This window comes from Maniola jurtina, chromosome 3 (genome assembly GCF_905333055.1).
Source record: "Maniola jurtina chromosome 3, ilManJurt1.1, whole genome shotgun sequence".
NCBI lineage: Eukaryota > Metazoa > Arthropoda > Insecta > Lepidoptera > Nymphalidae > Maniola > Maniola jurtina.
The window spans coordinates 7,373,942-7,398,187 of NC_060031.1; the positions used below are offsets into that span (position 1 = coordinate 7,373,942).

General features: G+C 37.4%; 1 protein-coding gene across 2 annotated transcripts in view; it reads left to right on the forward strand.

Moving 5' to 3' along the window:
* LOC123880904 (guanylate cyclase 32E) overlaps positions 1–24,246 on the forward strand; it is a 47,581-nt gene extending 23,335 nt beyond the window's left edge. The window contains exons 8-26 of one of the 2 annotated variants that reach the window (XM_045929302.1): positions 307–551; positions 2,190–2,335; positions 4,807–4,924; positions 6,882–6,972; positions 10,542–10,722; positions 11,155–11,392; positions 15,309–15,413; positions 15,762–15,833; positions 16,699–16,870; positions 18,294–18,516; positions 18,975–19,109; positions 20,001–20,113; positions 20,931–21,082; positions 21,532–21,630; positions 21,952–22,096; positions 22,508–22,606; positions 22,686–22,965; positions 23,329–23,437; positions 23,721–24,246. In XM_045929302.1, coding sequence (XP_045785258.1) covers positions 307–551; positions 2,190–2,335; positions 4,807–4,924; positions 6,882–6,972; positions 10,542–10,722; positions 11,155–11,392; positions 15,309–15,413; positions 15,762–15,833; positions 16,699–16,870; positions 18,294–18,516; positions 18,975–19,109; positions 20,001–20,113; positions 20,931–21,082; positions 21,532–21,630; positions 21,952–22,096; positions 22,508–22,606; positions 22,686–22,965; positions 23,329–23,437; positions 23,721–23,876 — 2,879 coding nt within the window. In that variant the 3' untranslated portion in view covers positions 23,877–24,246. Of the gene's footprint in view, positions 1–306; positions 552–2,189; positions 2,336–4,806; positions 4,925–6,881; positions 6,973–10,541; positions 10,723–11,150; positions 11,393–15,308; positions 15,414–15,761; positions 15,834–16,698; positions 16,871–18,293; positions 18,517–18,974; positions 19,110–20,000; positions 20,114–20,930; positions 21,083–21,531; positions 21,631–21,951; positions 22,097–22,507; positions 22,607–22,685; positions 22,966–23,328; positions 23,438–23,720 lie in introns of both variants that reach the window. The other variant, XM_045929301.1, reaches the window with a different exon arrangement.

Below are 24,246 nucleotides of genomic sequence, written 5' to 3' on the forward strand. Positions count from 1 at the left end.
ATTTCTCTATGTGAAAAGTATGGGCGTATAAATTCGACCATCTGATGGTAAAATATTTGTCTACAATATTCCCTTTGTTGTTCCAACAATAAAAGCTATAAACCTATTACTTTCAGTTGTAAAGTTTGGAATTTTGGATGTCGCCATGGAGTTTATTATGGGCAACTTGTAATATTAATGCTATACCGCACTTTAACACCTTATATCTGTACATTTAAGATTTAGGAGATTGTGTTTCTTCTGAAGAAGGGAGAATATGATCTATAAATTATTTTGTAAAATTCTTAAAGAACATATTCTTTACAGGAGAATACGCTGCAATAGGCGTGGATGTAGACAAATATGAGCCTGACGAAGCCATTCGATACCTTGCGGGACCTTTACGCAAAGAACCGGGGCCGAAAGTTCCGAAAGCATTCCGTTCTTACCTGGCAGTAGCTCCGTCGCCTGCGCCTTCCTACCCTGTGTTTGCCAGAGAAGTTAACAGAAGACTTCAGATGCCTCCGTTTAATTTTACAAATCCTTTGCTTGCATTAGGCGGAGGTAAAGTGGTGAGTACGAAGATTTAGTAGATTTAGACTTTAAGTATCAAGATTCTAGATACTCACATTTTCAAGTCAGTATTTTTTATATTTCTTTATATTACTCAGTTACATTATGTAGTATAATGTAATTCTACTTTTTTATTTTATTTTGAATCCGCGTACGCCGTAACTCTATTTAACTATCGTCTTTATTTATCGTTCTAACCCAGATTTAACAGTTCACCAATTTTTATGTGGAACGATTACCATCTGCTTTTGACATCATAATACCTACCTAACGAATTGGTATCTCTACATTGATGACAAATTGCGGATTGTTATAAAAATGCGTTTCAGTTCAGATAGAGTTCAGAGCATTGAAGCGAGCTGTGAATAAATACAAATTCTATCAAAATGCCTAATTATTACATGAGTATATATTCAATTTTAATTTTTATAGTTGTAGCACACTACTTGGTGAATATATTTTAGTAAAATAAATACCTACAATAGGAAGGTCCGGAAAAGAAACCTTTGTTTTGTTTTTCATTCGCCTTTTTGTGCGATGTAACAAAATTAATTAATTTTCCTGCTCTACACGTTTCGAATATTAAAAAGCAGGTAGGTAATATAAATTGTTCAAGTAGGTACTTACGAAATACAATTCTTTTCCTTCCCTAATAGGTAGGTATAAAAAATGCGAGTGCTTTTACATGTTATTTTTAAGAGATTTTAATATTTTCCAAAATGTTCCATAAAGTCTTCATATTAGTAACTATCAATTTAATTATTATTTCAGCAATAAAATATAAAACAAATAAACATCGGACATATTTTTAAATGGATATAACATAATATTAATCAAAGAGATTATAATATCTTAATACTTTTGGGTATGATATTATTTTACAAGTACCCGGGTGAGGGTGGTATTGAACAAAAGTTGTATAGGAATAAATAACATTTTCCTTTACGGTGCAAACTTTTTTCCATTTTCTATCAACTTTCAGTGTTCTTATCAGCGCGTTAACCGGAAAACAGATAACATTGACTGTTGTCCCAGATACCTAAATTTAACGTTTATTAGGGTAATTTGCAAATTCTTTTTAGAACTGGGTTTATTACGATCCGATCCGAGCCGAGTGGAAGAATTAAGAATTGTATTTATAAATGTTTTCTGTGAAAGATCTAAGTTATAACGAAAAGTACCTAAAAGAAGTTTGAAAAGTTAGAAAATAAAAAACTGAAAAAATTTAAGCAATTAAGTACTTGGTTTTGCGGTTTTTAGGAAACATTGTTTTCATTCAGAAGATCGATTCCCTTTATTCAAATAATTTCAGACATTATAATTTTCTATGTTTATAAGTCATTTGTATCCATACCTACCTACTCTATGTATTATACTCGAATATAGATTTTTTACAATTTAAAATCAATTAAGAAAGTATTTATTTATTGGATCAAAATCGTAAGTATATATTTAACAATCCATAGAACAAAATATTTACCAAATAAACTTCCCAATAAAAGTTAATAAAATTTACAAAAAATAAACACTGTGCAAGGGGCATAGTGCCTATGTTCGACTGGGCATTGCTTCACTGAATGGCTAATCTAAATAATACATTACCTTGCGTTATATACTTTGGTTACACCAATGTTCAGATCCCAGTGGAAGCGGCATGGCTTCACGATGCTGTTTGGGTGTATGCCAGAGCCTTGGCCGATGCTCTGCGTACAGGAGAAAACGCCCGTGACGGACGTGCGATTGCTGTGCGTATGCGCAACACTACGTATCGCAGTGTCATGGGGTGAGTATTTCATGTCTAAACTAAGCTATATGTAGAGCTATATAAGCTATATAACGAGTACCTATGTAGAGAAAATTATGCTATGTAACTAATAGGTTCTAAGTTATCAACCGACTAGTAACACCTTCGTTATCTGTTGGTGAAAACGGCTTGACCTTAATTTTTACATGTCCCTTTGCACAAAACACAAGTCCCTGGATAGGTAGGTATTATAAAAAATAGGACTGTAGGTATAGGTACCTATTGGTAATCATCTATCGTCAACATTTTCAAGACTAATGTTTTTTACGTAATAGTGGTAAATATATAAGTAATTTAATATTCTAAGAGCGTACAACTTGACGGAACGAGAAATCAACCAAACCACTATACTGTTTTATTACCTACCTATTTTGCTAAGTAGACTCGTAAAAATTCGTAACAAAAAAATTCAAAACATGTTTCATTTAGATAAGTAGTAAATATCTCCAGCTCTTTTGAATCGTTTAAGCCTTTCTCTTAGTATGATGGTTCATTTATTCCCTGTCTTTGGCTACTGCCTTAATAAGCTTTCACGAGAGTCCCACTCTTGTAAGGTCTGCTTTAATGGTCCTCTTCTAGGTGTTGGTTGATCGACCAGATCTCCTTCCACCTGTCAGCAGGCTATCATAGCAACGCCACTTGAGTAGCGTTTTCCTCCTCTCTTCGCAGAGTATGCCCGACCCATCGCTATTGCCTCAGAGCTATTTCTTATTTAAATAATCGCAGAGTGGTCTTTGTTAAGAATATGATAAGAAAGTTTTTAATTTACAAAGTGCTTTCAAAGTTTCGAATTGTGAAGCGAATCTACCACTTTGGAATGCCCGTCCGACCGAGGGAAATCAGCAAGAAACTCGACGGTTGCTCGTTGATATTATGAATAATAACATTGCTATAGAACGTTTATTATGGGGATAGTAATGACCTACTTTTATAATAATTATTCTGAATCTGCGTTTATCAGTCGGAAATATTAATTTTCAGAATAGGCACGGACGCGCTTGTCTGATAATAAATACAAATTGATATTAAGCATCAAGGTTCTGGCAGATCTGCGAAATGTTTCATCCATCCATTAATTGAAAACGGTGGAATTAGGTATATACTTATTTAACAAAATCTTTATCTCTAGAAAAAAGGTCATTCATCGTATCGTATCATATCGTAGGTCATTGAGCGAGTGCTTAGAAAGTTTTAGACAAAACAAAAGCCCATATAAAATGAAAATACATACATACCACCATTCAAGTACCTATTATTATAGCTATTTAGTACGCCTAGTAGCATAGTCTAAGTAATTATCATTCCTACATTCTTAATTAACATTTTTCCTTTTTGTAAGTACAAAATAATTTGCACCTTATCTTTACGGCTTTCAACGGACTCTTTTTCGATTAGCTTAGGAATGTTATCTTTTTATAAAGGTACCTACTTATACCTACCTAAATATAAAAGTAGCAGATGCTCAGATTGCTTTCAACTTAAATGAAGTTAACTTTATGAGATTAGATTTTAATTTATCGAAAGCTTTCAGTGGATCTCAGGGTACTGACTAGCACCTACAGTTTAAAAGCACGTTACTTCGTTACTGAAAATATACAAAATGATTTGTACATCTGCTAAAACTCAGATTCGTCAAAAACTTGGAAATGTGTGAAAAAGAAAAAGTGTAAATTAAAAATTTATAATAAAATAATTTATAACACCCTCGACAAGTGACTACAGTATAACTAGAAAAGAGCTGATAACTTTCAAACGGCTAAACCGATTTTCTTGGATTATAGCTAAGAAAACACTCTGGATCAAGCCACCTTTCAAACAAAAAAAAACTGAATTAAAATCGGTTCATTAGTTTAGGAGCTACGATGCCACAGACAGATACACAGATACACACGTCAAACTTATAACACCCCTCTTTTTGGGTCCGGGGTTAATAAAGATATCTGATATCAACATCATGTTCTCGTATGTACCTACATATATACTCATAGCAAATAGATTGCAAAAACCTTTCAAGTTGCTGTGTTATCAATGTTTATCCTGAATGCACCAACAAGTAGTAGGTAGGTAGGTAAAGTCTCATAATAATAACTATTGCAACGTTTGTTACGCATTTGACAATAATTATTTTTATTAAATTTTTAATCTCCAACCCAAAAAGAGGGGTGTTATAAGTTTGACGTGTGTATTTGTGTATCTTTCTGTGGCATCGTGGCTTCTGAACGAATGGACCGATTTTAATTAATTTTTTTTTTTTGTTAGAAAGGTGACGTGATTGAGAGTGTTCTTAGCTATAATCGAAGTAAATCGGTTCAGCCATTTGAAAGTTATCAGCTCTTTTCTAATTTTTTTATAGAGGTTTTTGTGTCGGGGGTTTTTAAATTTTAAGTTATTAAAAGGAAAGATTAGTCATTTATTTAAACAATACCCTTACATCTGTTCTTTCACAACAGGTACTGGATTCATATGGATGAAAACGGCGACGCCGAAGGGAATTATACCCTTTTATCCGTTGACGCTACGCGGCCCCCGGGTCTCTACCCTCTCGCCGTCCTGCACAAAACAGCGCCGGTTGGTAACTAAATAACTTTTCACTTAGATTTTTTACCAAAATTACTGCTAAGTACTACTTATACTACTACCCAAAATACTCTTAGTTTCATACGAAAGTAAGGCTCTTTTCACAGTATAAACAGCTGCTGTGTTGTATTAATGCACAAAATATTTTTCAACCTTTACCTAATTGCTTCTCAAAGCACGCTAAAAAACACCCTAGGTGATAAAGATGCAAATACCTGATGAAAATGATCTATTCATGAAACAATTACGCCCTATAACAAGCTAAATTGTTTTAAAACGTCTATTAACTTATACCAAAGTGAATAAAATACGTTCTTAAGACGACGGAAATTACGTTAACTCGTGGACTTCAGTCATAATCTTCTTCCTCTCATTACTGGCATTTTGACCAGGGTCAGCTTATTTATTTGTGTTTCTGAACCGATTTAATCAGTTACAAGTTTGCTAGAGCTCCACTGCCATTTGACTTCCCCGACCATTGAATGAATGAAAACTATGAAAACGGATGAATGAAAGATATTTAGATAAATAAATGCCTAAACTTACGTAACAAAGGATCTTTTATAGTGAGAGTGAGGAACTGAGGCTTTTTAAAGTGGCAAATTATCTTAACTGCTAGTGATGTACATTTTGTTAGTTTCGTGGTTATTTATTACTACAAATACATAGATCGTACCCACTTAAGTGCTACTTAATAAGAAAATCAAACAGTTACATAGGTCACGGGCACAGCAGTCACGGGGCTTTGAGTGGTTCAAATCATGTTTATTCTGCAATCTGGATAAACATAGCAAGTGTTTAAATTAAAAAATTATAACACCCCCGACAAGTGAAGGTTATAGTAACTAGAAAATAGCTGATAACTTTCAAACGGCTGAACCGATTTTCTTGGATTATCATACACTCCAATGAAGTGAAGAACACTCTCGATCAAGCCACCTTTCAACAAAAAAAAACTAAATTAAAATTGGTACATTAGTTTAGGGGCTACAATGCCACAGACATATACAGAGATACTCCCACAGAACACCCCTCTATTTGAGTCGGGGGTTAAAAAAGAGAACTTTATCTGCATCAATTTCTTTTTTTTTTTGAATCAATTTCCTGTACATCTGTTAAATAACGAAGTCATTTTTTACTTTAAATAATATCAGGTAATTAAGCAGCCTATAGTTACGAAAGAATAGCTTATGAAAAATAATAATCAAGTTTACATTACGACGGAATTTTGCTACGTCAGATTATTATTATTGTGACCGTAAGTAGAATGTTTCTCTACTCCTTATAAGTAGACATTCTTTCGTACGATAAAAACAGAGTGGAATTCCAAACAAAGCTTGTGGTATAAGATATTACTTTCAGAGAATACGAAAGAGGTGCATTAAATGTTTTTCATTATTTGTGACACGTTTTCTTGACCACAATCTCAACCTGTCTTCAGGTTAAGTATAAAAACTAGACTTGGGTTTCACGCCCATCAGAATCACAAATGTTATTTTTTCTGCCAATCACAATCCCCGCTGTAAAGCCTACGTCTACCACGTGATGTCTTGGTGATGTGATTGCCGATCTAATGCGGCCCAGATAGTTAGTTATATTGAAGCGTAATCATCACCGCGTTTCGGATACGCAAGAGTATTTTTATGTTATGCTTAGGTAAGGCAGTTTGAACATTGCGTAATAGACCACCGCATCAAGCTAATGACAAGATGTGGTTAAAATGTTAGCCGAAACTTAAACGAATGCTTTCTACGATAATGCGAGATCGTGATGGGCGAAAACATAAGATCCACGGCTTCTTTTTATCCTAGTAACCTTGTAGTAAACTAGTTAACCTTGGTAAGTCTGGTAAGTTTTGAATGAAAACTCAATAAACTTACAGACTTTCTCAAAAAACTACTAAATTTTTTTATGCCTAAGCATCTAAGTAGGTACTTATTTTATACAGGAACTACGGTTCATTCGAGACATGAAGTGGCCCGGCGGTCGAGTGCCGCTGTCAGAGCCTACGTGCGGGTTCCGTGGAGAGAAATGTGTTAGTAAGTAAAACATTCTGTATTTTTTATCAATTTCATGAACGATTAGCCACGAAAATGCGTGCAATTTAGGTACAAATTGAGCTTTTAGGATAATGGCAATGGCGATTTTAGGATAATGGCAATAGCAATGTGATTTAACGTAATGAAATGTTTTCCAGATAAAAAGATGTTTCTGAAAATAGATTTAAATACACGCAAAAACATATTACTTATCATTATACTTATGGTAGTAGGAACATATTATAATATGTAGGCACCTATAATTTTTCATCCACAGTAGACATCTACCTAATGTATAGATTTGCAGGAATGGGTATTTCATTTCCCATTCACGATGAAAATCGGATTTTACTAAATATGTGGAGTGTGGTACTTAAGTAGGTAATAGAATAAGCAATGAGTCGATTTAGTCCATTAGCTGGGCACAGTTTGCCGGATGTAAAAAACTTACACTTGGTCGGAGGTCGGGTGGAATTAAGTACGGGGTTTGTAAGCGAGTAAGTGGGGTGGGTCGTAAAAGCGTCGTAACGAGTGTAAGTGACAAGCAATGCTGAGCAGCGAGCCATCGGCCGCACGCGACTCCCGCTGCGGCCGCCCACGCGCGCCCGCCCGCCCCGGGCGCCCTTGTGCGCCCGCGTTTTCGCACTTTACCCCCTACGCCAAAACATGACTAAATAATATAAGCTTTTTACTTTAGTACTTACTTGTAAGTATTATTATTAAGAAATATAAGTCATTAGGGATTAGGGATTGTAAATGCATATTTATTGTGTTTGTTACTTAGAACTTACATCTTTTTATGTCACCCATAGGAATAAGCTCGGCTGCCATTATCTATGTGTACCACTAAGCGTTAAATTCTGTTTTCGTCATACTTAATCCTATATCTAACCTTTTACCGTACCTTCTTTTAATTAACTATCTAATGCCACAATTAGATCCGCATGGATTTACGTTTTTAAATATGCCGTGGGAACTCTTTGATTTTCTGGGATAAAAAGAAGCCTATGTCACTCTCCAAGTTTTTAATGTATCCATGCAAAAATCACGTCGATCCATTGCTACGATGCAGCGTAACCTCGTAGGTACCTAACTGCAGGTCAAACCAATAAACAAACACACTTCAGCATAATATGACTACTATAATCACTATTACCGAATAAATCGACTATTACATTTAAATATAGTTACTCTAAAAGCTCGTCATTGCAAAATTAACTTGTAAATATCGTAAACAACCTATGCCTACGTATTTCTGAAAACATTTAATGATATTATTATAAACAAACACTTCAATTAGTTCATACTTAGAATACGTTGTAAATCCGTTTAATATTATGTAAATTTATTTTAAACTAATTGGTTATGTTTGCGCATTTCACTCCATTAGAACATACCTAATATTATATGCTGAGGCAGCTAGTAAAATCTACTTCGACAAAAAACCTAAAAGAGTTACAGCCAGTTTATTGTACCCTCTTATAGGTAGGTATAAGAGACTACTAAAAACCTCCTCTCTGTTTAAAGTTGGTTAGTATTTAAGTAATATAATATTTTCCATATTATGTATTGTTCCTTTCAAGCTCGGGTTTAAAAAGACTCCCTTGGCCACATTCTGCTTTTTTAAAACTTTTCATAAAACTGACTTCACTCTACAAAGCGTGTGCCAACTGTCGGTAAGCTTAAGATTTATTGAGATCTATCTGAACTTTTTCTTGAAAGCATTTTAAAAATATTGACTTTAGAGTTTTCTTATACGTATTTCATTTTCATGAATAAGAAGTAGATACCTACTTATTGCGGTTTACAAAATTAAATGGTTTAAATAATTTAGTACATGCTGATCCATGTATTTATTAAACATATTTAGGGTTCCGTAGGTCAGAAGGAAAAACGGAAGCCTTATAGGATCACTGTATTGTTTGTCTGTCCGTCCGTCCGTCCGTCCGTCGTGTCTGTCAAGAAAACCGATAGGGTAATTCCCGTTGACCTAGAATCATCAAATTTGGCAGGTAGGTAGGTCTTACAGCACAAGTAAAGGAATAATTGGTGGTTAAATCACAGAGAAAAAAGTGTGTTTTAATTTTCAAAGTAAGATAACTATACCAAGTTTAACTATATAACTATACCAAATAAAATATATTTAACTATACCAAAACAGATTTTTCTTTATTTTTATGCATAATACTTTTGATTTATTGTGCAAAATGTTGGAAAAAATACCCGAGTAGGTACGGAACCCTCAGTGCGCGAGTCTGACTCGCACTTGGCCGGTTTTTATGTGTTGTGTTTATTGATATAAAGTACCTAATAAGTCTAAATGGTTGTGTTTTATTTATATATTGTGTTATATTATTACATTATTCTGTGATATTGTGTTGTGTTGTTGTTAGACATTAGTCTTTGCAAGCAGCAAACTAGTGAGTGTCTTTTTTATCGAGTGTCTCAAACTCTCCAGTCTATCCCTAAGTTTGTTTCGAGGAAATTTTTTACCATCCATAGATTTTGTACATTCTCCTATTCGAAATTCAAATTTCGACAAAACGATGTACAAAAAGAACTTGTGCCTATATTTTAAAATAAACAGCAAAGTATCTTTCGCTTCAAAGACATATATAAACATTAAACTTTGAAAACAATTACCTTACAAAATAAATCATATTACGGTTGCTTTGAATACAATTATTTTAAAACAGGAATAGCTCCTGATTTTATTCGTTTCCCTGTCCCGGACAATAATGTAACCTTTCCTTTGCAAAGGTCTTCAGGCTCGATTTGAAGCGCGCCTTCCCTCTTTTCATTTAATACTTTGACTTTCCCTCAAATCCACTTTATGCAATCCCATTGAAGACCCCGTCTGGATTCTCTGCTTGCAAATTGAAATGAAAATTGTATTACGAACTCTTGAATCTTGCAAACATTCCCATCTCTTTATCTTTTTTAATTGACTTTAAATCTATTTATATTTTACAAGCTTGTGCCTTAAATGTAACCCGAGGCACGTTACTAATTCTTAGACAACGACAGCATGATAAATGAATACAGCAGTTAATTATGAATTGATAAATGATCTAGCCAGCTTCATTTTTAACGAACCATACAATTAGAGTTTTATGATTTCTTTGAAATAAGCATTTGGTGTATAATCAGAGCTTACTCACACAAAGTACCTAATTGACAGAATTTTATATTTACTAGTATTACAATCATGCTCGAAAACAAGCAGAAAGCGAGATCTTAGTTCAAAGTTCAAATAAGTAATAAGTTTACTAGTTATAATATGGTGGCAATATTGACGACAAGTGAAAACAAAAACATGTATAGACACCTATAGGTATCTGCTGGTATAAACTGCATAACATTTTGAAACAGTTGCAACTTCCCTGGTGTAATTTATTGTTCAAGTGAGACATCACAGACTGTGGCCCGCTCCAGCATGACGACTTAGTGAGGGAACTGCCTGGATGGGTAAGGCTGAGGAAGGCCTATGCACAATCGTGGGATATACATTGTACAGACTGATGATTTTGTTTTTTTTTAATTCTTTTAATAATAAGAGTATATCATAGGTCACGTCGGTGCTTGGGCCCTTGGTGCATCTGGAGGTACACTAGCTCTATTAGCTCTGGCTGCATTGGCGCTGTATCGTGGTTGGCGGTATGAGCAGGAGCTTGACTCTCTGCTTTGGAAGATCGACTTCAGAGACCTGCATTTACCAGACGAAGACCAGCGCACCAACAAACTGAGTAGGTAAACGCAAATTCTATATGTTGTTTGCATGATCTTGGTGCTGCATGCTGGATTTCGTTATAAATAAAGCTAATAGGTAACGTCAGTCAGGTAGGACTTTAAATGTGAAACTGTATTTTAATTGTTACCCTACCCTACCTATCTACTGACTAAAATGTTATTGAGAAAAATCTAGATAGGTACTATACTATTAAATATCTTATTTACTAACCTGCTTCTACCGCGGCATAAGACTGAGAACAACATTGCACCTCTTTCCGCCAAAGCTGATCTCTATGAAAATGACAACTCGAGTATAGTAAAATGCTGCCTACAATTTAACTCGTAAATCTAGATCAAGCTGTAGATGTATCTATTTATCTATGTATGTACCTAAATTGGTACGCTTTGATGTAGCAAGTTGGTCAGAGCTAATTTTTTTCAGCAAGATAGCAGCGCCGGTGTGAACGCGAACTCTAGCAATGCCATCGGGAATAACGAGAAAAGTGGCGGCAGTACGGGCGGCGCTCGTTCAAGTCAAGTGTCGTTGAGTTCAAATCCAGACCTGGACTTCAGATACTCAGCGATCTTCACTGAAGTGGCCTTCTACCGTGGACGATTGCTGGCAGTTAAGCGCGTGCGAAGAAATCATATCGACATCACTCGAGAAATTAAAAAGGAATTGAAAATCGTAAGATACATATCCATCCATTACTTTTTTTCCCTCACATACCATTTTTCGTCACTATGTCTGTAGTTAATGAATAGCTTTTTATGGTGTATTAAACGGGTCTAACCGAGAAATTCAAATTTAATTTGGTTTTTCGCAATTTGTAAACTAATACGACAAAATAGGCTTAAGGTATGATTCCGAACTCGGCAACAAGCAGCAGTGCTGTTGCCGCAGTGCTGCCAAGAAGGTGCTGCCCAGCAGTGCTGCCTGCCGCGCTGATTTCGAGCAAGGCGGCAGTGTCGCTCTGTTCGTGGTGATAAGATGTCGATTGATGACCAACTTTTATTTATACTGTTGGAAGTGGAAGAAGATGACGATGATTTGTTGTTGCTTTATGCTAATAGTAAAAGAAAAGCAACAGATTCGTCCATTTGCTGTCAATTTACTTGTCAACATTCACGTATATATTCTTGGTGCGGCGGCAGACGCGTCACTACTGGTCTGTCGCGGCGGCAGGGCGACACTGACGCGCAGCAGTGCTGCCGCAACATTGCTGCCGCGACATTGCTGCCTAGCTCGGAATGTTATCTCATATAAGCTCATAGAGATTGTATGGGGACCAGTAGTGCCGCGACAGCACTGTTGCGGCAGCACTGCTGCGTGCAGCGTGGTTCGGAATCATACCTTTATGGCATTCTAATAGCGCCAATGGCAGTATCATCTCCACAGGTTTATATATACCTAAAAATCTTTACTTGAAAGTGTTCAGTTTAAGAAATTAGTCATAATAATGAGTTTTCCGTGAGTTACTCAGAAATTAGTCGATACTCTCTCTGACTAATTTCTTACACTGGACCATTTCAAGTAAAAATTTTTATATAAACCTGTGGAGATGATAAGTACTGCCTGATTTCCGTTTCTGTCTGACCATGTACTGACACACTGCATGCATGACTGACTGATGACGACGCACTTATCTACTTCATCATGACTTCTTCATCATCGTCGTCGTCAACCATTTACAGCTGGACATATTATTACGTCTCTTGTATGGACTTCCAAACGCTACGGTCTTGTGCTACCTGAATCCACAACGCTCTATGACTAATTCGATGTCGTTTGTGCACCTTGTGGGACTGCGCTTTCCGAAGAGACTATAATGTATCCATTCTAGTATCTTGGGACCCCAACATCTTTCGTGTGTCAACGTCTACTTTGAAATAGTAAAAAATCTGCTAAAACCTTATATTTACGGCTTAAATTAAGATCTCTCATATACCTACCTAATCAGTAGGGATATTTTTAAACTCTTTCTTCATACTTAAAAAATACTGAGTATATCTCGAAACTTTTTAATAAGTATAGTTACTTACCCACGAAGGTACTATAAAATATAAACGAAGTTTGCACAGAAAGCTCGTTTAAGCGATCGAGATGCAATTTCTAACTAACTCCATCTTCAGCAAATTCCTGTTTACGTGGTCGCTTGCTCGCTATAATGCGATTGCATTAATAATACCTACCTAAGAGCAGAAATCGTGACTAACTTATAATCTTATATTGCAAGCTAAAGCATAAAAATAAAAATTGGTCAAGCGTGAATCGGGCTCGCACACGAAGGGTTCCGTACTTCCGTAGCATCGTAGAAGAAAGAACACGTTTTAATTTTTTTTTAATTATCATGGCGGCCGTTTTAAATTTTCATTATTAATTGTTGTTAAAGTGGCAATAGAACTAACTACACATTCTGTGAAAATTTCAACTCTCTACCTATTATGGTTCACGTGATACAGCCCGCTGACAGATAGACGGACGGACAGTGGAGGCTTATTAATAGACGACTTCGGGTACGGAACCCTAAAAATTTTGAATGTAGATAGACGTAGGTATAAGAAGTATAAGTTACGCGGTACCTATAAGACACTGGTTTACGAGGTTTTCGTTTGGTAGATAATATTATGTAAAGGCACGTTCACCGTACCGTACGTAGTACGTTACGTGTTTGTAATTAATTCGGTGAAATTCTAATTATAAGGTAGCTTACCTACCTAGATACTCTATTCTAATCAACTTTTAAAAACAATATTGATCAACTATGTTCGGTCCACTAGCTGATGTAGGTATACGTACTATTTCGTGCGGGTTATGCCGAATGCAAATTCTAGTTTTTAACCCCAGCTATAAATCTACGAAGAGCATGACAACATTTTCAATATGCTATCTGTGGTTTATGTGTAATAAAACTGGCTCTCGGTAACGAGTTCCAAATCCTTTCCTAAGAAACTGAAAGTAACGATGCCTATCAAAGCTCTACCGCTCGAGAAATACGTTATTTCCTCCTACAATAGCTCTTACACGGAGGAATGAAGTGAGATAAATCATTCTCATTCAACTTTTACGCCTCAGGTACAACAACAAACAGCTTATTACAGAGCTGTGATTTGAGATATGAACCCACTCAATTTCACTGAATTACTTACGTCTACTCGTACTCACAGGGCTTACCTATTGTTCGCGACAGGTAAAGATGGCTTTCTAGTGAGATGACATATCGGGTAATCGATGTCGATATTTTTTGGTACTCAATAAAATGAGAGTAAAATTACTACACCCTTTTTTTAACGTACCTATTTTTTTATTGATCACATTCACAATCAAATACTTATGGGTATTAACATAGCTACAAACACTTGATTCCAAATTGTGAAAGTGATTAAAACTATGACAGCGCGGGTGTGCCGGGTTCCCTCCTGCACGATTCACCTCATACCTCGATTGCCATCTGGACCTGTCGTGAACAATACATGGGCTAATGCGCGAAGTATACCGTGCTCCTGCTTTCCTCTCCGGCGAATATTACTCGCAAACAATCCTAATTCGGCTTGTCAAGGCAAATCATAAGAAATATTCCATTCTTGCAATTTTCCTGTTTGAAAAATGTTAAATGTAGGGTTACGTTGACATTACGAGATGGTCAAGAATAATAGAGATAGCGGCCACAAAGCTCACGTCATCTTGTTGTAAGGCATGTGAAGGATAAGCACATGAAATATCTTTACGGATGTGTTTCTATTTTTATTTATACGAGCTATACAGTAGGATTAGGGTTACGTATGATGCCTTTGTTACAGAACTAAACTTAATAATAGCGGTAGTTTTTCGTTGTCTTTCTTAATTTAATATAGGTACTTTAGGTAGGTACCTAGTACAAGACTAAACGTTCCAAATAAAAAAATACTAGGGTAGGTTACTATGGTTTTCAAGAATTTGCAAGAACAATATCGACAAGTTCATTATCTACCTAAGTAGAAAATATATAAAAGTTTATTAAGAACAATCATGTTTATAATTTTAAGTATTTTTTACTCTACCTACGATAATTTTTCAAGTTGGATACTAAAACGACATTAGATTCTAAGAAGGTAGGTAACAGCGATATAAATGGTTGGTAATAAGGCCGGATACAGAGGCAGATACGTGTGGAGTGGTCTGCTTGAATTCTGAGAACGAACGTGCTTTGATCCTTGATTACAAACTGACATTTTTCGGCACTCATTTAAATCATAATCTTCATAATAATGATGCCTGCGACTCCGTCCGCGCGGATATAGGATTTCTTTAAATCTCGCGAGAACTCTTCGATTTTCCGGGATCAAGAAAAGTAGCTTACCTAGTAGGTAGTTAACCTATGGGTTAATTCAAGGTATAGGCTATCTGTATTCTAAACAGGCAAATCGGATCAATCATTGTAGCGGAAGGAGTCACAAACATGCAAACTTTTATATTTAGGTATGATATTTTTTCTTATTTTTTAGATTAGGAGTGCAGCGGATTCCGTACGTGGATTTCCGATAGATTTATCCCTGAACTAATCCTAATAACTTGATTTGCACAATACATTTTACTGACCACGCCAAACAATTCTTTGTCACAGATGCGCGACTTACAACACGACAACGTAAACGGTTTCGTGGGTGCGTGTATTGAACCGCCCAACGTGTGTGCTCTCTCCGAGTACTGTACCAGGGGTAGTCTTAAGGTAAGCCCCATATACCTATTCCTATGTTTATCGAGACTTTTACGCTGCCACAAAGCGTGCTTTTTCAGTCCCTACGGAAAATGTGATCGAAGTTGGACTGCAACAGATGATACCGTAGGGAAGCTTAAGCAAAGACCAATAGCGCCGACATCTGCTGACGTAATCAGCATTTCTTTATTGCGCCTGATGCGGCTGACTTTTGCTGCTAACTTTACCCACATTTTTATTTTCACATGATCCTCTTACAGCTCTTGAAGACAGTTTCATGGTATAACAATATTACCTTTTTCCTACAACTTCTAACATTCGCTGGTTTAACGTGCTACTTATAAAAATTTTCGTTTTCAGGATATTTTAGAAAATGAAGATATAAAACTAGATAATATGTTCATCGCCTCTCTTGTTGGTGATATTATAAGGGTAAGAAGACGTTTCAGTGTTTTCTTTTGATAATAATATTTTCCAAAGAACCTTAATGCACCATACCTTTATCAATTGTTAATTTTCATACTTAGTAAATCTGTATTGTGGCTGAGGTTTACATGGCCTTGTTAAATTAATTCAATTGGATATATTTTTACATAAATTATGATCATCAGGTACCACCAACAAATAGACTTGACTGATTCCTACATAGATTATTGCCTGTTGAATATTTAAGAATTGTTACCTGTCTTTTGTATAAACTTGGATTACTTGAAGAATTTTAATTAGGATTGTTATTGGATGATAACTGAACAATAAATACCTAGGGTATTTATTGTTCAGTTCTAAAGAAGTTCTAAGAACATATATCAGATTTACAGTAGGTATGTTAACTAAACTGAAGTGTCAAATAAAATGTAGGTAGGTACCTATCCACCTGAACTATACCTCCACGAACTAATAGTTCACGGACCTACCTAAAATCTAGTAAGTAATATCCATTCTTAGGATATCCAAATTCAACTGGGCTACTTTAATACTAAACATCTAAATAAATCAAAACTTCATTTCCAATTATGAATGCCTTTTGGGCTTCCTTTTTCCCGTCAGTTACATTATTAGGACCGTATTATTACGACCTCCAAAAGATGAGTGAATAGGCATCTTTTAGGCAGACAAGCTTCACCTTAGGCTTCATCATCACCTACTATTAGGTGTGATTGTACTCAAGCACATGTCTATTTAGTTAAAAAATTAATCATCTCCAAAAATTTATCACCATGTCACACAAAATCAGACTTTGTCTAGGCACTGCAAGGCGACAACTGCCGATATTTGATATAATCTTACCATTAAATAGGGTATGATCTTCATCCATGAGTCGCCACTTCAGTACCACGGAGCACTTCGACCATCCAATTGCCTGGTCGACGCGCGGTGGGTGGTGAAGCTTGCTGACTTTGGACTGAGGGAATTCAGAAGAGGCGAGGTTCCCCCTTCTGATCCTAATGCTCTGCGATCTCACATAGATAGTGAGTATTATTTTAGTACTTAGTTTTAGTTTTTGCTCGTATATGTAAGACTCAATAGCAACTGCGTGGCCTTTACGTCGCATCATCGGTCTTCGATAGGTAGGTACGAGCTGCCTGCACCATAATAATATTATGGATTTTGATTGATCGACATTGGTCCAATAAGTATGCCGAAAAAAAAAACTTGCGAAGTAATGAACCTATATGCAACATTTTATACTTAGGTAGATACATATAAACAGAGGTACTTATGAATTTACGTGTGTGCTGAAAATATCATGCAAAAGCTCTGAAACACTGCTATCTATCGTTAACAGGAAACATTTTATGCATCGGTTTTGCAGTTATGATTCATTTTAAGTCGATCCCATTACCCGTGGCTATAAAATAAAGGCTATAAACATTTGGCGATTTTACGCACATTGGCCTCAATTTCGATACTTAGTATGTAGGCATAATTCTGTATTAATATAATAGGTCAATCGTCCATCCACGAAAGGTCTCGTAAAAATACAATTATTTGTTAAAGACAAGTAGTTACCTGATATCGTAAAACTGTGCGATTATATAACTGTGTATATTACGTGGAAACTACGGGTAGGTATGGCGAAAACATAATTTACGAAACCACAATGTGAATTCCGTTAGTTTTCACTAATGGACCTCGATTTAAATGTTTTTGCTCTTCTCTTGGAACTTTATAAATGGAATGAATGTTCTCAAAAGGTTGTATGAATACCATAATATAGGTAAGTACGCTTAACTTGAAAGCTCCTGCACCACTCATATTTTTTTTTATCAAATCTCAGATTTTTATTATTTTTAGGGTTCCGTACCTCACCAGAAAAAACGGAACCTTTTATCTGTTCACTTTTGTCTGTCTGTCCGTCTGTCGTGTCTGTCAAGAAAGCCAATAATAAGAAGTCTGGATATACTTCCAATTGACCTAGAATTATGAAATTCGGCAGGTAGGTAGCTCTTATAGCACAAGTAAAGGAATAAATCTGAAAACCGTAAAGTGAAAATAAAGTCACAGAAAAAAATGTGTTTCAAAAATACCCGAGTACGGAACCCTCGGTGGGCGACTCTGACTCGCACTTGACCAGTTTTTCATGGTATTTCAATAACGATCAACAATCAATTTGCGACTGCGGTAACGCGGAGTCCGCAAGCTTTGCAGTTTGCACGCATTTGTTTGCATACAACTCCTTGTAAATATTACAGCTTGGATAAAATTGCATTCGCCGCACCGCGCTGTCGTCCAGCGCTCTTTATCAAGTCTTAAGAAATGTGAATAGAAATCTTCTAGGTATGCGCCGCATCCCGTCTTAGGCGATGCACTTTTTTCACTTTCCATCAGGTAGGATTGTGGTCATGCGCTTGTTTATAATTAAAAAAAATGATCCCTATGCTCTATTACCAGGTCTAGCGTACTTAGCACCAGAGTTGCTCCGCTCAGCGGGGTGGGGCAAGGACTGCTTCCCCACGTCCCTGGAAATCCGCAGCGGGTCTGCGGCGGCGGACGTGTACGCGTTTGCGCTGCTCTTGTACGAGTTGCACACGCGACGAGGCCCTTTCGGAGCTGAAGCCCTGCCTCCGCCGGCGCTCATGCGACGCCTCGCGCACCCCCACCCTGCGCCTTACAGGTAGGTATGTGTCTCGCTTTGTGTGTTCTAAGTTCTAAGGTTTCTAGGTTAAAGGGCATGACACGGGTCATTAAATTCAAATTTAATTTCGCGGGCAGACCCGTGTCATTACAGACAACAAAGTGATCCTATAAGGGTTCCGTTTTTCTTTTTGAGGTACGGCACCCTAAAAAATCTCTATTTTATAGGTAAGCTGATAAATATTAATGATTATGGTAATTATGCCTAACGAGGTAATGCCCGCGACTTCGTATGCGTGGATTTTGGTATTAAGAATTCCGTGGGAACTCTATGATTTTCCGAGATGAGAAGCTAATGTCCGTGGCTCCGGGATGCAAGCTCTGCACCTTTGGTCAAAATTGGCTAAGCGGATGGGCCGTTAAAGGTGGATTTACGGAAAGACAGACAGATATACTTTCGCATTGTTCATAATAATATGTATGTCGGTTCTTATTTAGGCCACCACTGGACGAATTGGCGGGGCGGTTCGACTGCGTGCGTGAGTGCTGCGCAGAGTGTTGGGCCGAGGAGCCTGCTCAGAGACCCGACTTCAAAGCCATACGCACGCGACTACGACCGCTCCGGAAGGGCATGTATGACGAGCTTATACCTGTGCTTATACTTTTTTGTACTACTGTAGCTATATTTTCCCCTCTATTCATCTCTCCCTAGCTCTCTTACATCTCCCTTGAGATATAGAAACTAATCGTCCACATTGCACTAGTTAAATAGGTAGGGTACTTACTAGGTACAGGTGCGTACCTATGCCCACAATAAAAGAATAGGAACCTCCATTCTTATTGCTATATCTATCAACATTTCTAGGTGATGTGGTAATAGCTAAAATCGACCATTTGTTTGCTGAAATACTTTAACAAACCTTGTGCCTAATTTTTTCATTCATTGTAAATTTACACACAAAAACCTTCATTACACCGTAATAAACGATTTACCAGTAGGTACATGTTTCACACTTTAGTATAAAAAAACAAAAATAAATTGTTAACTAATACTTGATATATCGCGTCCAAACTAAGAAAGGGAAAAAGTGTCCGCCATATTTTTAGATTTCCCTTTCTTAGCTTGAACGCGTTATATCTGATTTAGAATCAGTCTAGGAACACATTATCCTCTAAGTCTAAAGGCTTAGCATACATCGTAGGTACTGGAACGCTAAGTATCACTGTACGGTGATCGGTGTCTGTATGATATTCGGATGGATAAGTTTTACTCACAAGATGCACGGACCCGACGCTGCAGCTGTGAAGACAATTGTATGGCGCTGTATGGAACGAAATACAACGTATTTATAGTAAAGTTCCATAGAGCGCCATACATTTTGTATTCACAGCGTTCCGTCAGCGCGCCCGGGGCGCTTGCTATCAAGCCTCTTAGATCGTTCAGATTGCTTTGTTCTTGGTACCTAGTCAATTTCAAAAAATAAATAAAAATGCATAAGTACTTAACTATTTTTTTTATTTCAGGAAACCAAACATTTTCGACAACATGATAGCGATGATGGAAAAATATGCAAACAATTTGGAAGCTCTAGTAGATGAGCGAACTGATCAATTACAAGAAGAAAAGAAAAAAACGGGTAACACAATATAAATAGTAAATTCTTTCGCAGCAGAACCACTTTATTTTGAAAGTTATATCGAAACACATGCCTCCTTATTAGGTTTCCTTCATGCCTAATGGGAAACTTCAGAAAATGCGTTGTCGGGGCATCAATAGTATCATTCATATCATCATTCGCTAAAAGCATTGATATTATGGTTTGCATCTTTAGACTGCAAGGTCAGATTACAATCTAAAGTAATTCCATATTCGCCATTAATAGCGCAATTTGCAGAAAATCATCAGAGTTCATTTTTAAGTACCTACTATCAATACCTAGCTTCTAAATAAATAATAAACAGCGCAATATCTTCTTTATAAATATGTGGATAAATGTTTACCTACGGTCTACAAATTGTTCATCAGCGAAACGAAGCGAATCTGAAAAGTAGGTGCCTATATAATCGGCTCGCATAACAGCGTAATTTACCTTTTGCATCGAAACCTTCTAGGTTTATTCAAAATCAACAAACTAACTTTTTCCATTACATTTTGTATTTTGTACTTTTCCTATTAGATTTCTTAATTTCTGCATTTATAGGTACAATTCTAGCTGATGCCCGCGACTTCGTTCGGTAAAAATCCCATGGGAACTCTTTGGTTCTTCGGGATAAAAAGTAGCCTATGTGCTAATCCAGGGTATAATTTATCTCCATTCCAAATTTCGGTCAAAGCCGTCCACTAATTTTTGCGTGAAGGAGTAACAAACATACACAGTAACTTTCGTCTTTATAATGTTAGTGTGAAGTGTGATAATTGTAGTCGTACTTAAATGATCATGTGCATATATTTAGAGGCGTTGCTGGAGGAAATGCTGCCCGCGCCGGTGGCGGAGCAGCTGAAGCGCGGGCGGCGCGTGCTGCCTGAGAGCTACGACTCCGTCACCATCTACTTCAGCGACATCGTCGGCTTCACCGCCATGTCCGCGGAGAGCACGCCTCTACAGGTCGGATTCATTATACACGACTAGCTTCCTCTTTATGAACTACACAAGTTTCAAACCCCTATTGTTAATTTACCCCCTTAGGTATAGAATTTTCAAAAATCCTTTCTTAGCGGATGTCTACGACATAATAGCTATCTGCATGCCGAATTTCAGCCTGATCTGTCTGAACTGTGCCTTGATCAGCTAGTGCTCGGGTTACCTACCTACTTATAAAGAAAAAAATCAAGTGTGTATAAAACAAAAACAGTTTTTGACCTAAATAGTTCAAAAAATTACTAGATCTCTACCTATATATAGACCTCGCATATCTACCTATTAGATATCTAGGTGTAGTCTTAATGAGTTTATTTAGGTGGACCTTTGTTAACTTTTGTGAGTATACAGATAGGTACCTACCTATTGATATGTTAAAAAAATTATCCGTAATAAAACTTATTTACAAATTGCAGGTGGTGGATTTTCTCAATGATCTCTACACGTGTTTCGATTCAATATTAGAAAATTTTGACGTTTACAAAGTGGAAACGATAGGCGACGCTTACATGGTGGTGAGTATTTAATGAATATTTCATATCTATGGAAAGTAAATTGAAAGCAAATACGAGTCATCCACATGAAAAGGTTCTTTCTGTCCTAATATGAGTATGACTTGACTTGTTTTATTTTCAAATAACCAACTGTTAACATGATTGATGTATGAATAGATCATATTTATAAAACAGAATGAGTTGGTAGATTTGGGCATGTAAAAAGAACCGTTCAAGGGACAAGGGTGAGTCACACTTGCCCTGCCATGATCCATGAATTATTAATTACTATTACAACTGCTAATTAGTTCATTAGGTAAACTTAAAACTTGTCTCGTGCAGGTATCGGGTCTCCCCATCCGCAATGGAATCCTCCACGCGGGCGAGGTGGCGTCCATGGCGCTGGCGCTGCTCTCCGCCACGCGCGCTTTCCGCGTGCGACACAGGCCGGACCACCGCCTGTTGCTACGCGTCGGGATACACTCCGGTAAACTCATCATAATCGCGACCCATCATTGGACTATTACTGAGCACGGGGCTCCTTTCAGAAGAAGAACGGTTTAGGCCACGCTGGCCGAGTAGGTAGATTAGCAGACCACACACTTTTGAGAACATTACAGAGAACTCTTAAGCATACACTCGCGATGTTTACCTTCACCGAAAGTGAGTAATAATTCACACTTGTTTTAAAACTGTATAACACATATTATGTCGGATTTAACCATTTTCCCCACATCATCGGACCCGCGACCGCTTGATAAGGGTCCATACTACCTAACCACAACGAAGACATGCGCTCTTCATTTAGTAAATTACGACAATTTAAAAATTTAATTATTCTGCATAGCAGTGCAAAATCATCTTTTTCTTATCAACAATCATTTATTTCCTTGAATAGGTCCAGTATGTGCGGGTGTCGTAGGGTTGAAGATGCCTAGGTATTGTTTGTTCGGCGACACCGTTAACACTGCCAGTCGCTTTGAATCAACAGGAGCTCGTAAGTATTGATTTTAATTTTTGTCAATGAAACTCCGACATTAATTATGTCGTGTATTAATTATGTATGTATGTTCCAGCTTTAAAAATCCACTGTAGTGGCACATGCAAGGCGTACCTTGACCAACTGGGCGGGTACATTCTGGAAGAGCGAGGAATAGTGTCTATGAAAGGCAAGCGCGACCAGGTGACGTGGTGGCTACGCGGGGAGGAGCCGAGTGCGGCGGCCGCGCGGGCGAGGAGGCGAGCCCATGCCAAGGGTCTACCGCCCGCGGATACGAAGGACCCTCAGGACCGACGCGGGCAACGCAGCTCGTTGAAGACCAGGAGTTGGAAAAACCAAATGGGAGGATTACACAGGTATGAAATTGCTGCAAAGATTTTATGGGTACGGCGCGTGCATTCTAGAAGATGAGGAAAAGAGACCATAAGAGGAAAATGTGAACAAGTGCCAAACCCAGGAGGTTGAAGAAATATACACACAGAGTTAGGATACTAAGTAGTGGTAGTACCGGATCTAAGTCTATTTGAGTAAGCCTAGTTGGGAATTAAACCCCACTTACGAGTTTACTGCCCAGAGCATAATATCATTTAGAGCTGAGACTGAAACGTTGTCACAAGGAAGCTGAGAAAGAGATTTTAACAAAATCGATTGATTGGTAATAAAATTAGGCAAATGGCCTATTTTATAAAATTTTATAATATTGTTTTCTTCTTTTGCAGATGTTGCAGTTTAGAATCTCCAAAGAAACTTAGATTTGCATCGGGAAACCATTTAGAATCATACACAGATAGCGTTTTACATCATCGAAGCGACGAATATTTAATGGAAGTAAGTTTTACTCGGACTACATATTGACTTTTAGGCTGCTTCGCCACCAAGATGTGGGAAGATGGGAAAAAGCTTATCTACATCGCAGTCGCCCACTTACCTACGTGGTAAGAAAGCTTTATAGGTCCATTAGAATATAGGTTCGATTCCGTTCAGTAGATAAAGTCATGAATAATGGAGCATAATCACATATCGATAGAAACGAAGTCGCGGACATCTAGTAGACTGTATTTTAGTTCCATCAAACCTTGTACATCGGTCATAATATTGTATACGTTCGCAGGTAGTGGGCGAGGCTCAGCGGCCGGAGCTGCTGGAAGCGCCGACGCTGCGGGAGCACGCCAGCGTGTCGTGCCCCATCATCGAGCAGCGCTGCGACATCCGCCTCGTGGTCAACGGCCACGACCCCGCCGGCATACCGCTGCTTGCCGATGCCTAGTTTCCTACCTTACTCCGTGGACGTAACTAACCGAGCAGCCTAGAGCGCAACTGTGTTGTGATGTGTCATGACTAGAGCTCTTATCACATTGACATTCCGAGACGAAGGGTAGGGTACAAGAGCGCACACATTGAAATTTATGTTTTGGAATAAAAATATTTAATTATTATAAATCTCGGTGCTGCTCGTCGGTAGCATTTGCTGCGGACCGTCTATTTTACTGTGTACATTTAGACAATATTATATACGACTGTACATACCAGAACGCTAGCAAAAACTTAGCGTTATTAATTATTATTATACTCCCTTAGTCAGATGTTTTATTTGCAATATATTGTGAACTTTTAAAAATACAGGGTTTATAAATTGT